Genomic DNA, 15,745 nt, shown 5'->3' on the forward strand with positions numbered 1-15,745 from the left:
TGCAGAAAAATCCTCGCAATTGGGTCTTATGTCTGGATTATCCTGGCGGAGGGGGGATGGGGCATCCTTAGTTTGCGCTTTGATTAATTCGCATAGTTTTTTGGGTCGGTTCTTAGCTAGGTTTGAGTGCTGAAGAAGTCCGCTTTACATCGTCTGACCTTTCTAAAATAGGCATTTCTCGTGGTTCTTAGAGCCTTGAGGTGGTCAGCGGATGGGATAGATCTCCACCGTCGTTCGATTAATTCGAGGGATCTTCTGTCTTCATTTAACCTGCCGTCATACCACGGTTTTGAGTCTTTTTTGGTGATTCTTTTCAGTTGAAGGGGAGCTACTTTGTCTAGAAACGTGCTCATGGAGTGGAAGTAGTGTTTGGTCAGGCTATGAGCATCGGATGATCCTTCAAGGGGGAGCAAGCTGTTAGGGATGGAGCTTGAGAGTACGTTGGAACTGATATTTTTCATATCTCGCTTCCAAATTTTCACTCTCGTGGGTTGTGTAGCCTTGGAAATAGGTTGACCGAGGTGTGCAGGAGCAAAAGAAACAAATAAATGTTTTGCTTTATGTAGAGACCTGCAGGGTACTTGCTTGTCATGTCTGTGTGAAAGAGTATTTTTTCATTTATACTTTTGTTTGAAACATCGTCATTGCTAGACATTGCTTTTAGTTCCAACATTTTGATCTGAAGAAGTTGCTCGGCTGGGTTCCACTTCACTTGAAATTTGAAAGGAGAGAGATGTACTCACGATCTCTGTAAGACGCGTCTGAGTGTATTATGTGGCTGGGGATTTGCAAACTGTCACCCTTTTGTCGATTTTACCTGATTCCTCATAGAAATTGTGCTTCATCTGAGGCGACATCACGAGATCTTTCGAGATACTTGCTCACTCTGATATTAGACATACCTGCAAAGGTTAGACTTTCCCGTGGAGCACAGCACAGTGACATCACAAAGAGATGCTGATAGACTTCCAGAAGGATGTTTAATTGGGGTGTAACCAAAATAAATCCCCACCCATATTTAAGGGGGAATACTCCACGACCCCTACCCCTCACGGACACCGGCCTACGACGAGACTGGTAGTTGGCAGTGACATACTATTGTGGCAGAGCCAGCTTTACCTGTGGATTGGAGTGGACCCACTGGTCTTTTCCCTGTAAAACCTGAGCAGCATCTCAGACCTGGTGTCCTTTGTGGCCCTTCCTCAAAGTCAAGGTTTTTTTGCGCATACACACACATGGAGTATATGTGGAATCATGTCCATGGGAGTGTGTGGTAGACTGCAAAAAATGCTAATTCTCTTGTAGATTGGCTGTCTTTTCCCTCTGTGGATGCAAAAGCCTGCGTGCTTCTTCCTCTGGATCTCTGCCCCGACACTCTAATAGTCATGATAGTAGCAGGGGGCAGCCACAATTTTCATTTGCCAAACCAGTTCCATACTGTACGAAGGAGTATTTCACCTTTCAAGGAAACTTGAAGTTTGGCTGCCTCTAGTTCCTGCCACTGCCTCTGGAGTATGATGAATCTGGTCCTATTTAGAAGCCACAAACGGGTTAGTGTCTGGATTGTGAGGAGACCGTTCCTCGGCCCAACAAGCATATTCATGGGGATGCTGGAGCCGTTTCATACTACAGGGTAAGACCATGCTTCATTTCTACCAAAAGTGCGGCTAAAGAAGAGTATGGTGAACTTCCAGTAAGAGATGAAGAGTAGGTCCCTCACCAAGAGAGGAAGAGAGAAATCCAGATAGGTGAAGTCTACATGGAGATATCTAGAGTGATCCTAATGGAGCGGGTAGTACACAATTTTGTATACCCCCCTATTCTGCATGTTTATACTAATTAGAATAATCTATTAATTGTAATATTATTAATGTGTTTGCATGAAGTTTAATCAACATTACTAATGTACGAAATACACGTGGGATTTGCATTTTGCATGGCTAAAATAATTTGTAATTAACATACGTACGCATACTAATACTAGAAAAATAGAATATCGCATGATATATGTTGCTTTTGTGACGTTATCATATGTTGCACCAGATGACATCAATGTGTGAATATGAACGCTTTAAATGTCGCCATACGCTAGATAAATACAAGCACACAGAGGAATTAGTGAGGGTTTAACATTTTATTCGTTATTTCTATGTTTTAATTTACTTTTTGTGTTTGTTTCGCTTAAGTTGTCCTTTGGGCCTAAAACCAAGATGGCCGCCTGACTGACTCGACGCGATGGCCACCATTCCACGAGGTTTCGGGCGAAGTGCGCCTGCGCCACCACATGTACCAATGGCCTCGGCATGACCCTAGACTTGCTGTGCCCAAGCAAGGTCACGATGGGATGCTCGCCAAGTATTCAAACAAAGGACTAATGCAAGGAACCGGATGGATCATGTCTAATGACATAACCTCCTGAACTGTGTGAAACCTCACCAGACGATCCAAACCAACCAATGGGATGAGCCCAAATTTTATAAAATGTATCTTTTAGACCTTACTTTCATTATAAAAGTGACGTTAGAATAGAGAGGTCATCTCTATCTCTACTGCTCCCGTACTTTACTTTGCTGACGGAGACGACGGTGACTCTACATGACGGCTGCGTTCCTGAATCTTTGACAGACTGAATTGCTGCCCAATTTCTTGATAAACTGAGGACTACCTAAAATCTATGGGCACTGATCGATGCTTGCACGTCTCTGGTCCTTGACCCAATCTTTGGGACTGTAGCGTGCTGCATGAAGAACTTTCGAATTCTGACTAATTGACGACCAAATTTGATGACTTAGAGGACGACTGATAGCCAGATTAGGTAAATATGGTGTTCTGTGATTTGCGTAATGATTAATAAATGTATTAGATGGAACTAAATTCTTGCATTAATTAGATAAACAAAAATATTGATTAACAAGAAAATGTGTTTGGTCGTTTATTGAGAAGAGATAGATCAGGATCTTTGAGTATGTTTTAGCGGGAATAAATCATCACTCCAATCCAACTAAATGATCCATTGATCACGTGGGAGGAGTATCTTAATGTTTAGGTTTAAGGTGTGTAGATATAAGAATATTAGTGTATAGATGTGTAAATAAATCTCTCTCCATAGGTCATAAGGTATTCTTTCCATGTCCGCGCTTGGAACATTTATCTCTCCTGTAAGTGCAGACCAGTTGAGGAAATTTGATTACGGCTCCATCTTGCGTATTTATTTATTTATTTATTTTATTTATTTGTTAAGCGCACTGTCACCATGGCAGGCATCCTGGCGCTGACTGACACTAATGGGGTGGGGAATGGCCAGAAGCAACAAGGGACAAGATTAGTGGACAGAAGTCTTGGGGAAAAGCCAGGTTTTGATTCTTTTCCTAAAGGGTAGAAATTCAGAAATATGTCTAATTTCCGCTGGGAGCGAGTTCCAAAGCTTGGCAGCTGCCACATTGAAGGATCTGCCTCCGGATCTGATTTTTTTGAATTTTGGAACCATTGCCAGCTTGGCTTCAGAAGAGCGAAGCTGCCTGGCTGGGGTATACCAAGAAAATTTAGATTGGAGGGAGGCAGGGCCTATTGAATGTAATGCCCTAAACACTATACAGAGGGCTTTAAATTGGACCCTCTGCCTCACCGGAAGCCAGTGGAGTTTGCTCAATGGGGAGGCTCCACTTGCTCTTCTAGGAAACCCCAGTGCCAATTTTGCCGCTGCTGATTGGACTCTTTGGAGTCTGTCTAACAGGAACCCAGGGGATTCCAGCAACAAGGCGTTGCAATAGTCTAGACGACTGAGGATGGTACAGCGTACCACTTGGGCCCGTGCATGAGTGGGGAGGAGAGGCAATATCTTCCTTAGGGAGCGGAGGATAGCGAAGCAGCAAGCAGAGGTCTTTTGGATGTGCGTCTCCATACTGAGTTCCTGATTAAGCATGACCCCGAGGTTGCAGATTGTGGCTACTGGACGCACTATGGTCCCGGATTGAGGTGGCCAAAAGTTGTCTGGGAAGGGCCGAGGAATCTTAGTGCTAGTGCTAAAAAGTACCTTAGTTTTCCCTGCGTTGAATTGGAGGGAGTTGTTTTTTAGCCAGTGAGAGGTGTCACGTAGACATTTGTGAAATGTCTCAATAGAGATAGAGTCTTCACCCTCCAAGGAGAGTATCAACTGTGTATCGTCAGCATAGTTGATAATTTTGATATTGTAGCTTTTGATAAGCGAGATCAGAGGTCTTAGGTACAGATTAAAAAGAATTGGACTGATTGCAGAGCCCTGGGGGACCCCATGTGGGACCAAAGTAAACACCGACTGAAAAGGGGGGATGGATACCGCTTGCTGTCTATCCTGGAGGAACGAGTGGAACCACTGTACAGCTGAACCTCTTATTCCTGCCTCAAACAGTCGTTTCAACAGAATATCATGATTCACGGTGTCAAAGGCGGCAGACATGTCAAGCAGGATAAGAAACGCTGCCTGCCTTCTGTCTGCACGCCTCTGAAGCTCATCCATCGCGGTGATCAAGGCGGTTTCGGTTCCGTGGGTGGGCCGGAAACCAAATTGATCCGCGTCAAGAAGATGATGACGTTCCAGATGGGTAGAAAGGATGTTACTAACCCAGCTTTCGACAATTTTGGCTGGGAAGGGCAGCAGAGATATGGAACGGTAGTTCTTAGAACAGTCTGGGTCAAGAGAGGGCTTGACACCATTGCGATGTTGCCCTCACTCAGGCACCGACAACCTTCGTAGCGTTTCTTTCATACTCTGTACTGTAACATGTTAAACGACCTTTTCCTGTCTCTCTGAGCAAAGTACATTCTGAGACCCGGCTCGAAGCAACTAATTCCTGTGATAACCATCTATTGACCCTTGGTGATCTTTCTCTGCCTCTCCAATTGTTTTACGAATCACCACCTGCAACACGCAAACACGTCCTGTTGTAAATTAATTTAACTTAGGAATGCTCATGCCACCGGCCTATAGGGTCAGGTAGAGAACACGACCCTAGGGAAGGAATTTCTATTACCTATTATCCTGTATCTTGTACAAAGAATGTTTGCTAGTGGATGATTTGTTCGTTTTTATTGCACATTGAGGGGGTTGTTGCTTTAGGGGATTCAAGCGCTATAAAAGACTGTGAGCCACGGATTGAAGTGGCCGTCTCCTGAGAACCTACCACTGATGTACTTCTAGGACAACTGTACCTAGCTGCAGCTAATAAATTGAAGTTCCTATGGCAACAGAGTGTTCCGTGCCTCTGTACATTTAGAAGGCAAACTCAGAAGATTTCAGGCGTACCCTGCGCCGACAGCATAATTCAGCCTGTTTCTTCAAATGGTGCCCTCTGTGAGGCGGCTTCAGAGGTCGTGGGTCCAGCCCGAGGATGGTGAGGAGCCCCGCAAGGAAATTCCGGAGGACGGGCACCACGTGATCGACCCCTGCATGTCGTAAGTGGACCGAAGGTTTTTACAAGTGTGGCTTCTCCCTTCCAATGGCTGCGAAGACCTGCTGCCCTGACTGCCGCCACGCTTTGGCTCCCTTGGTAATTGGTATTGCGAGACATTAGACGGACCTCTGTTGGTGTAAGGAAACATCTGGTTAAGTTAAGTATGGTGGCCACTCCTTTGTCTTTGTTTAGTCTTTGTTCGACTTTTGCAAAAGCCGAAACCGAGGGGTGAGTGCAGTTTTTGTACTATAAAGTGACTAATTAACCCCTTGAAGTTTGTAAAGAAACTAGTGTGATAGCGATGCCTGGTTTCAGTAAGTTTGGAAGATGGTTTTGTTGTTGTTGCGATAGGGATTCCCGACTGGAGGACTCTTGTCCAATTCCTCCGGCCGGGACTCCCACTTATGAAGTATATTCTAAACATGGTATTGGCCCCATAGCCTTTAATGAGGCGTGGGTTCGCTATACTAGGAAAGATGGTGTTTTACGGTGGCCGCAGAATGGCAGTTTTGAGCTCAATATCTTAGATAATTTGGAGGACACTTTGTTTAAACAAAAAGCCCGGCCGGCTATGTTTGACTCTTTTCGCTTATGGCGTAAGGAGGCCAAACAGAAAGAAATAAAACAAGCTAAAAGAGATAGGAGGGATATGTCTATTTTACAAGCTGCCCAACAGTTTAAAAATAATGAGACCGATCATGCGATTGAGATATCAGATAGGCAACATTGTATGGCGGTAGATAAATGTTATCCAGTGTTGCCAACTTCTCCTACAGAGAAAAATGTGGACCCTGAGAAGGATCCTTTAATGTCCCATCTGCTGAGATTACCTCCGCCCTATGCGCAGGGGGCTAATATACATTTTGCACTACCGCCTGCCCCGGGAGCGAATGCACCTTTATTATTAGCACCTGCCCCACCTGTTGTTCCACCTCCGCAATCGGTTCCTGCACCCCCATCACAGCCTCTTCCTGTATTACCGAGCTCTCCCCTACCTTCGTCTCCCTTTGTACCCATTACTCCCTCTTCTGCCCCGCCTAATATTCTGTCTCCTGACCTAATGACGAATTCTCCCTCCGCTCGGAGGCGAATGGTTAATACCGTTTCTGGCCTTTTGTCCCCTCTCTTTGGGACACTTCAAATGACCCCTGTTCCTCCTCGTAGACAAACTCGTAGTCAGCTCCCAGGTCCAGATGAACGGGAAGAGCTAGATCTCCTTGCCCGAAGGTGGATCACGAATGGCCCCCAGTATAGTGTGCAAGACATTATGGTCACCTTTTAACAGTGGGAGGCACCAACGCAGAGATATGTTTTTGATGTTATGTGTAACATTTTAGGTCAAGAGTGGGAGGATATGGGATTGGGACCAGCCCCTCAGGGCCTGCTAGATGTTCAGGCCGAGTTTGATAAAGGGCTGATTGTGGGCGCAGAGGTTGAGGATGCGGTTAGGACGCTTGTCACATTTAGAATGATGTTTGCTTGCCGGTCTTTGCCAAAACGCGATTCCTCTGTTAGACGAAAATTAAAACACTATCCTATGAGAGAGGTTCCCCCAGTGTGGAGAGAGGAGGTTGCAGCTCAGGGTGGTAATCCTCTTATACCTGCTCACTTTCAACGTGTGTGGGTACACGTTCCTTGGAAACGATCTGAGGTGTTGGCCCTTAAACAGTCCTTACCGGACCCCCGTAAAAATCCTGCTGGGTACTACAAAGAGTTGTCCCAAACTGTAGATGCATGTATTATGAATTTGGCTGATATAGACATGCTAATGGGTAATGTGGTCCCACAACCATTATGGGCTAGGATTCGAAAGGAGGACCATCCCGGGGAATTGGGGGGTGATGGGGCTGCCATACTTGCCGCAGACAGACTCCAAGTGGGTGGTGCCAAACCTGAGGCTTTAATTACAGAACTCCCAGCTAGGATCATTGCCTTACTGAAAACTATGATGCCCCCTCTGCGAGTTAATTGGGATAAGTTAGCAGCTTGTAAGCAGAAAGCGGATGAAAACGTCTCTGATTTCTTCACTCGTTTTGAGGAGACGTTCATCGATCATAGTGGTCAGGATATGAGCACGGAAGGTGGCCAACGACTATTTGTAGACAAATTTGTGTCAAATTTGGTTCCGGAAATATCTAATAAATTGAAGAATTCCGAAAGTGCGTGGGCGGTCTCCTCTTCAGCCCAGATATTGGCTACTGCTCAGTATTATGAAATTAGGGAGAAAGAGGAAAGAGAGAAACTTGATAAAAAGACTAAAGAGCTGAAAACGAAAGTTCTTTTGCAACAAGCTTATCCTCCTCGCCCTGCCCAACGTGAATATCAGCCGCCTCCACATTTTCAGAGACAGTTGCAGAGGTCTGGGCCTTTTGTTCCCCGACCCCCACTGGGCCAGAATCAATGCGCCTACTGTAAAGAAGAAGGCCATTTAAAGTATAATTGTCCGGTTTTGTTACAGCGCACGAGCGGCATTCCCGGGTCACGAGGCCGGGGTAGTTATCAGTCAGCACCCAGGGGTAGAGGACGGGGTACACCGCCTAATAACCAACGTTCCATGTCCCCTGGAAACTCCACGAATTATTTTGATCAGCAAAATGTTCAGTCTACCAACTATTACAATGATGATTATTATACCGAGGATGAGAGCCAGAATTCCCAATCTAGCTAGGACAGCCATGGACAAAGTAAGGGAGTAGTATCAGTTACAGTGAACCAAAGCGGGTCTTATGTTGATGTGGTAGCACTAGGTGTTACAGAGCCATTCCTATTAGACACTGGTGCGACGAAGAGCTCTATGATTCACTCTAAACTCCCTGGGGCACCTTTGTCTGGCTGTACGAATGTTTCGGTAGGTTTTTCTGGCGCCCCAGTTCAAAACCCAGTTAGACGCCCTTTGACCATTTCAATAGGTTTTTACAAATTGGAGGCCCCGTTCCTTTTAACAACTGGTTGTGGTGCAAATTTGTTGGGCTTTGATTTATTGAAGAGATTGTATGCGACATTACACTGTTCCCCTTCTGGTGTACGTCTCACCTTAGGTAAGAAATTGACCTCACCGATGTACTTGTCTAAAGACCAGCTTCCCCCTGAATTACAATCTCTTCCCGCCACCCTCTGGGCCACCGGCCCCAATGATGTGGGCCTCCTGCGAATCCCGCCCTACATTGTAACCCTCAAGCCTAATATTAAATTTCCTCGCATTCCACAGTATAAAATTTCCAGTGACGGCGAAAAAGCTCTTTTGACTATAGTTCATGATTTGGTACAAAATGGTGTGGTTGAAAAGACTAGGGGAAATGTATGCAATAGCCCTGTTCTGCCTGTTTTTAAACGAACCGACCCTTCTCAGCCACCTGTCTATTGTTTTGTGATTCATCTCAGAGAGGTCAACAAGATCGTAGTACCTCAATTCCCTGTTGTCCCGGATATTAATGCCCTGTTGACAATGATACCCGCCTCAGCTTCCTGGTTTTCTGTCATTGACCTCAAAAATGCTTTCTTCAGCATTCCCATTGCTGAGGAAAGTAGGGATATTTTTGGCTTCTCCTTAGCAGGCCGAAGCTTCCGGTTCAAGCGGGCTCCTCAAGGTTATTGCGAGAGCCCCTCCATTTATAGTCAAGCATTAAAATCACAGCTCGATACTTTGTCTTTACCACCAGGGGCCACTCTCATTCAATATGTGGATGACCTGTTGGTTGCAGCAGATTCTGAGGACACTTGTAAAAAGGCTACCATTTCACTGTTACGCCACTTCTCTGACCACCACCACAAGGTTTCACCATCAAAATTGCAATATTGCTGCCAAGAGGTTACCTACCTAGGTCATCTCTTGTCAAAGGAGGGACGGCGATTGACCCCAGAACGTATCCAAGCAGTTGCCCAAATTCCTATTCCATGTACGCAAAAAGGTGCGTGCCTTTTTAGGTATCACCTCTTATTGTAGACAATGGATCCCCAATTTTTCCCTCCCGGCGAAACCCTTGTTGGCACTTACTCTTAAAGATACACCGCACCCTCTCCCATGGACTGCGGAATGTCAGAAAAGTTTCACTGATTTACGTACTGCCTTATGCTCTGCTCCTGTGTTAGGAACTCCTGATTACAGTAAGCCTTTCACACTATGTTCATGAGAAAGAAGGTTGCGCATTATCAGTTTTAACGCAACGATTTGGGAACAAGCAACGTCCCTGTGCCTATTTTTCGGCCACGTTAGATCCAGTGGCCAAGGCATTACCTAGCTGTTTGAGGGCTACAGCAGCAGCAGCAGTTTCCATTCGCCAGTCTGCTGGATTGGTATTAGATAATACCCTTATTGTCATGGTGCCGCATGCAGTAGACACCCTCCTAAATAGAACAAAGACTCAACACCTCACGAGTGCCCGCCTTTCGGGGTACGAATTGACGCTCTTGGCTAGCCACATACACATTAAGCAATGTAATGCCCTGAACGCGGCAACATTGCTGCCAATTCCAGTAGAAAATGGTACTCAGGAGCAGCATGATTGCTTCCTCCGCACGGAGGAAGAGACAAGAGGCAGAGTTGATTTAAAGGATACTCCACTCCCGGATCCGGATGGGATCCTATGGGTGGACGGTTCTTGTTTTATGCTTCCCAATGGTGAAACGACCTCAGCCTATGCAGTCACTACCCTGTACACTGTTGTGGAAACAGCGCGTATTATGCATAATTCAGCCCAGGCAGCTGAATTGATAGCACTAACTAGAACTTGCGTGTTGGCTGAAGGAAAAAGGGTGAATGTGTATACTGATAGTCAGGATGCGTTTGGAGTGGCCCATAGTTTTGGCCGCCTGTGGAAGGAAAGAGGGTTTCTCACATCCCATGGCACTAAGATACAGCATGGCCAATTGGTAAATGACATTCTTGAATCACTCACCTTGCCCACTCAGATAGCGATTGTGAAGTGTAGTGCACATAAGAAGATCACTGATGATGTAGGTCAAGGAAATGCTTTCGCAGACCAGATAGCGAAAGAGACAGCTAGAGACACTACAAGCCGCATGTATGTTGTGGGCTCTGCTAGATGGGTTGCACACGGAGGGATGTGTGAGAATACTGTGGACAGTGTGAAAATGATCCAGGCAGAGGCCACAGAGAGAGAATTGAGTACGTGGAAAGAGAGTATAGGAAGGTTGGATGTGACAGGGTGCTGGACAGACTTGTCGGAACATCAACGCTGGTTGTTACCAGATGCTTATGTACTCCCAGTAGTTACCATGGAACATGGTCCAGCCCACATTAGCGCTAAAGGTATATGCAAACTTCTGGCTCCGGTATGGCAGAATGTGGGGATTCCTAAATGTGCAGACAATCTGGTTAAGCATTGTATTATATGTTTGATGCATAACCCGGGGAAGGGTACACCAACACCGGCAGGCCACTTTGCTCCCTCAACGTACCCTTTTGAGGTTTTGCAAATAGATTACATTCACATGGAACGATGTAACAATCTGAAGTATATTCTTGTTGTGGTATGTGCCTTCTCCCGATGGGTGGAGGCCTATCCCCTGAAAGATAATACTGCTCTATCCACGGCAAAAGTCCTTGTGAAGGAGTTTCTGCCGAAATTTGGGTTACCCAGAATTATTTGGAGTGACAACGGAAGTGAATTTGTGGGTCAGATCATGCAGAAAGTATGTACAGGCCTTGGCATTAAACAAAAGTTCCACGCAGCAAACCATCCTCAGTCAGCAGGGTTGGTGAAATGCTATAATGGCACTCTTAAGCTTAAACTCGCGAAAATACAAGCCAGCACGGGTCTTGCTTGGCCTGATGCCTTGCCCTTGGCTCTCTTATCCACCAGAACAACCACCCATTCCCGTATGGGGCTTAGTCCTTATGAGGTTGTGTTTGGGCGCCCTGCAAATGTTTGGGGAGTCCCAAGGCCAAAGAAATACTCTGAGATAGAGCATCCATTGTTAATTGACTATTTGCATGATCTCACCACTAAGTTATGTGTCCTTCACCAACAGGTACAAGATACTTTGCCTCAGGCTTCAACAGACCCTGGTCATACCATACGGCCCGGAGATTGGGTCTGCATTAAAAACTTCCAGAGGTCGAAGAACTTGAAACCTCGCTGGAGAGAACCTCGTCAAGTACTTCTAGCAACGCGTACTGCAGTGAAGGTGGCCGGCAAAAAGAACTGGGTACATGGGGTACATTGCAAGAAAGTGCCCCTACCTTTGCCTTATGATCAGTGGGTTCGCAACCCAATTAGCGACTCTGAAAACGAAAGAATACCAAGATTTGGACTGTTTAGCGATGCACACCTAGACTTTGCCAGATCAAAGAATGACGACGACGAGGTCCTCCAAGCAGCTATACCACCGGCATTGAAGTTGGACACTACTAAACCACATCTCCTTTTCCAAGAACAAACTGTACCTGGTTCCCAGAGGTACGATTTGAGGCCAAGACTGAACAAAAATACCCCAATAGTGCCTCATTAATTTTGTCTGTATCCCGATTTCCACATGTTGCAGGGCCGTGATCGTAGTCTCAGAATTGTGACCCAAGGTGTGGCTCTAGGCCTGTGGGACTTGTAGGAAAATAAAAAGAACTACAGACAATCACAGCTGAGTCAAGCAACCTCCCGTCACGGGCAACATTTAGAGATGGAAATGACTGTTAAAAAAGGAACGGACAAAATACAAACAATGAGCACGAAGCATTGTAAATTATTGCATAATCGTTTTGTAGTGGCTTTAATAATATTGATTTTAATGTGTATTATATTGTCTTGCATAGGATGGGGATTACATTTAATTTTTACGCAGCCTACTCCCAAAGTTACCTTTGAAATGCATACGCATGTCGCTCTACCACCTCATGTTGAGTCAAGAAGGAGTGAATTCCGTAACAACACATTTGTTTCTATGCTACACCAACATCAATTGGCTACTAATGCGACAAACTGTTGGGTTTGTGGTCTTCTGCCAAGTTCGGTGAATACTGGAATACCATACATTACCCTTCCTTTTTCATTTAATGGTTCGTGTAGTGCATGGTGGGAATTGAGTGCCAGTTGGGTATTTTCTGGAGATGGTGATACCCGAGATGTAAGGAGCTTGGGAGTACATCTATACCATTTATGTTGGCGGGACAGAAAAAGGATATATGGGACGAATAGTGAGAAGTCAGAATATGCTGATCGCCAAACCAGATCTACGGATTTGTATTTCCTGCCCTCTAATAAAACCTCTCGAAAAGGACAAACTTTTCTAGTGGTACCTGGACAAGCACCATTCTGTATTAGGAAAGGAGGGTTAGAATATAAAGGTACAAGCAAATGCCAACATATTGTGACCTTGAATGGGACAGATTGGCCTCGCATGGTTCCCTCACGTAATACATACTTCGTGTGTGGAAATAAGGCTTAGACTTCTCTACCTGGTAATTGGAGAGGCACTTGTTATATCGCTTGGTTGTTGCCCCCTGCATATATAGCAGATGCCAAGCATCATTTACAGAAAAGAAGGGTGGCGTCAGACCAGGATACGTCAGGACAAGAAGTCGGGGATGTCTTGAAGGGACTCCTTCCATTCTGGGGCCCAATAGCCAACAGTAGAGACATAAGACAACTAATCCGAGTTGTAGAAGCCACTGTCAATGAAACAGCTGGAGCTTTGAGTAATCTCACTGCAGAACTCGTTGCTGACCGCCTTGTCACGCTTCAGAACAGGATGGTATTAGATATTATTCTTGTGGGGGCGTATGCAAATTGATCGGATCTAGCTGTTGAATTTATATTCCAGACAACGCCCCTACAGTATACCAAGCCATCTCTAGACTACATAAGATCGCTGAGTCAGTTCACCAGGATGAAGGGAATTGGTCTCTGATGGGATGGTTTTGGGGACTACTGTCTACATGGGGAAGGAAGATTCTTACCTTTGTCGGAGCAACTTTGGCTATTCTCTTCTCATGTTGCCTTTGCCTACAATGTGGTCCCGCTATATGCGGGCTAGACGCCACCCTGTGTGTTCCAAATCCGGTATCTCAGAAAGCAGAGAACACGAAGATAATGCTGCAACAACAGCTTGTAGATTTCATGGCTATTGAAGTCGATTCTGATTAACAACAGCCTCAGTGTTTTTGCCTGAGTAATAGCAAAAGGAGGGTCTGAGGAAAATTTGATTATGGCTCCATCTTGCGTATTGACACCATTGCGATGTTGCCCTCACTCAGGCACCGACAACCTTCGTAGCGTTTCTTCCATACTCTGTACTGTAACATGTTAAACGACCTTTTCTGTCTCTCTGAGCGAAGTACATTCTGAGACCCGGCTCGAAGCAACTAATTCCCGTGATAACCATCTATTGACCCTTGGTGATCTTTCTCTGCCTCTCCAATTGTTTTACGAATCACCACCTGCAACACGCAAACACGTCCTGTTGTAAATTAATTTAACTTAGGAATGCTCATGCCACCTGGCCTATAGGGTCAGGTAGAGAACACGACCCTAGGGAAGGAATTTCTATTACCTATTATCCTGTATCTTGTACAAAGAATGTTTGCTAGTGGATGATTTGTTCGTTTTTATTGCACATTGAGGGGGTTGTTGCTTTAGGGGATTCAAGCGCTATAAAAGACTGTGAGCCACGGATTGAAGTGGCAGTCTCCTGAGAACCTACCACTGATGTACTTCTAGGATAACTGTACCTAGCTGCAGCTAATAAATTGAAGTTCCTATGGCAACAGAGTGTTCCGTGTCTCTGTACATTTAGAAGTCGAACTCAGAAGATTTCAGGCGCACCCTGCGCCGCCAGGCATAATTCAGCCTTTTTCTTCACAGTAAGAAGTGAAGTGTGAATGTTGGTGTTATGGGCCCCACCAGTGATTGAATGAGTGAATGTGTTAACGTGATGTCTGGTCTGTGATAAAGGGATGCTATTCGGTACGGGTTTTGCCTTGATTCCCGTTACGCAGGTTTCCGCGCTGCAACAATCCGACCAGAGACACAAGGACTTATCAGGCCAGTATCCCCAAAACCTAACTGCAGGGATGCAGTACAATTTAGGACAGCAAGTGTAACAAGCCTACACCTTCCCTGCCCAGTTCCCGTAGGGGAAACCAGGGTCAGCCTAGATCTAGCCTCCGGGTGATCAGTCACTGTACAGAAGTCTTGGATCGTATCTGGGAATCAGAACCTATTGCCTTTCTTTGTTTTTGTCTATAAATTAATTTCAGCTGGCTTATTAAACCTCCCTGTAAATAGGAAATATTGTATTTACAAAAGTAGCTGTTCTGACTGGACTTGGAGTTTATTAATTGTCAATGTGGGTGCTCCCAAAGAGTCAAACTCCTAAATATAGTAATGTGGTTATTCAACTGGAGTGCAACATAACCTTAGTCTCTTAGATACCTTGCTAAATGAATGAGCCACACTGATTTTCCTTAGTGACCAGTTATTGCAATAGGACAGGAGAACAAACCTCCAACATTTTTCGCAAACAGACTTGAGTCTAGTAATCCAAACTCACAGCATAGTTCTTTATTTTTCTTCAACAAGTACAGAAAACACACTTCCCTCAATTTATTTCTGTACAAAGAGAGTTAAAAGGCAAAAAACACCGGAAAGACCCAACCCAATCCCTATTTCCCTCCCCTTCCTCCCCACAGAAAGCTGTCTATGGTTCATGATGAAGAGTGTCTTCCCTGAAAAATAATCAGATTTTTGTCCTTAAAAAAATCATGTAAACAATGGAATGTTTCACAGTTTCACCCCTTGTAGGAGTGTAACCATTACTCCCTCACTAACAGAGCAGCCAGGCAGTAAAGACTTGCACCTTCTTCCTTCAGACACTCACATCTTCTTCACCCGTTCCTCCAGCGCGTCCAGCTCACTAACTACCTCACCAGGCAAGTATTGGTTCACCTGTTCAGTCAGGTAGTGCCTGACCTCGCCTACCTCCTGCTCCCAGAAACCCTTGGGTAGGGAGAAGAGCTCATTTGTATCAATTGGGGGCAGCCCTTGCAAGTCCAGTGCTCCTTCTGCAGGCACATAACCAATGGGTGTAACCCGGGCACCAGGTTCGCCATCCACACGACGGAAGATCCAGTCCAGGACTCGCGAGTTCTCCCCAAAGCCGGGCCACAGGAAGTTGTTTTCGGAGTCCTTTCTGAACCAGTTGACGTGGAAGATCTTGGGAAGGTGGACAGATGGACGGTTCTGCATGCTCAGCCAGTGTGATAAGTAGTGGCCAAAGTTGTATCCAAAGAATGGGCGCATGGCGAAGGGGTCATGCATGATGACTTTCCCTGGGAGACAAGAAAGAAGGGAAGACGGTAAACA

General features: G+C 45.5%; 1 protein-coding gene across 1 annotated transcript in view; it reads right to left on the bottom strand.

Annotated features, from left to right (window-relative positions):
• Nucleotides 1–14,929: 14,929 nt before the first annotated feature.
• The window catches only part of LOC146771115 (phosphoenolpyruvate carboxykinase [GTP], mitochondrial-like), a 97,440-nt gene continuing 96,624 nt past the window's right edge, over nucleotides 14,930–15,745 (bottom strand). The window contains exon 10 of the mRNA XM_085640349.1: nucleotides 14,930–15,711. Coding sequence (XP_085496475.1) covers nucleotides 15,257–15,711 — 455 coding nt within the window. The 3' untranslated portion in view covers nucleotides 14,930–15,256. The remainder of the gene's footprint in view (nucleotides 15,712–15,745) is intronic.

Source organism: Triturus cristatus, unplaced genomic scaffold, assembly GCF_964204655.1.
Source record: "Triturus cristatus unplaced genomic scaffold, aTriCri1.1 SCAFFOLD_189, whole genome shotgun sequence".
Taxonomy (NCBI): domain Eukaryota; kingdom Metazoa; phylum Chordata; class Amphibia; order Caudata; family Salamandridae; genus Triturus; species Triturus cristatus.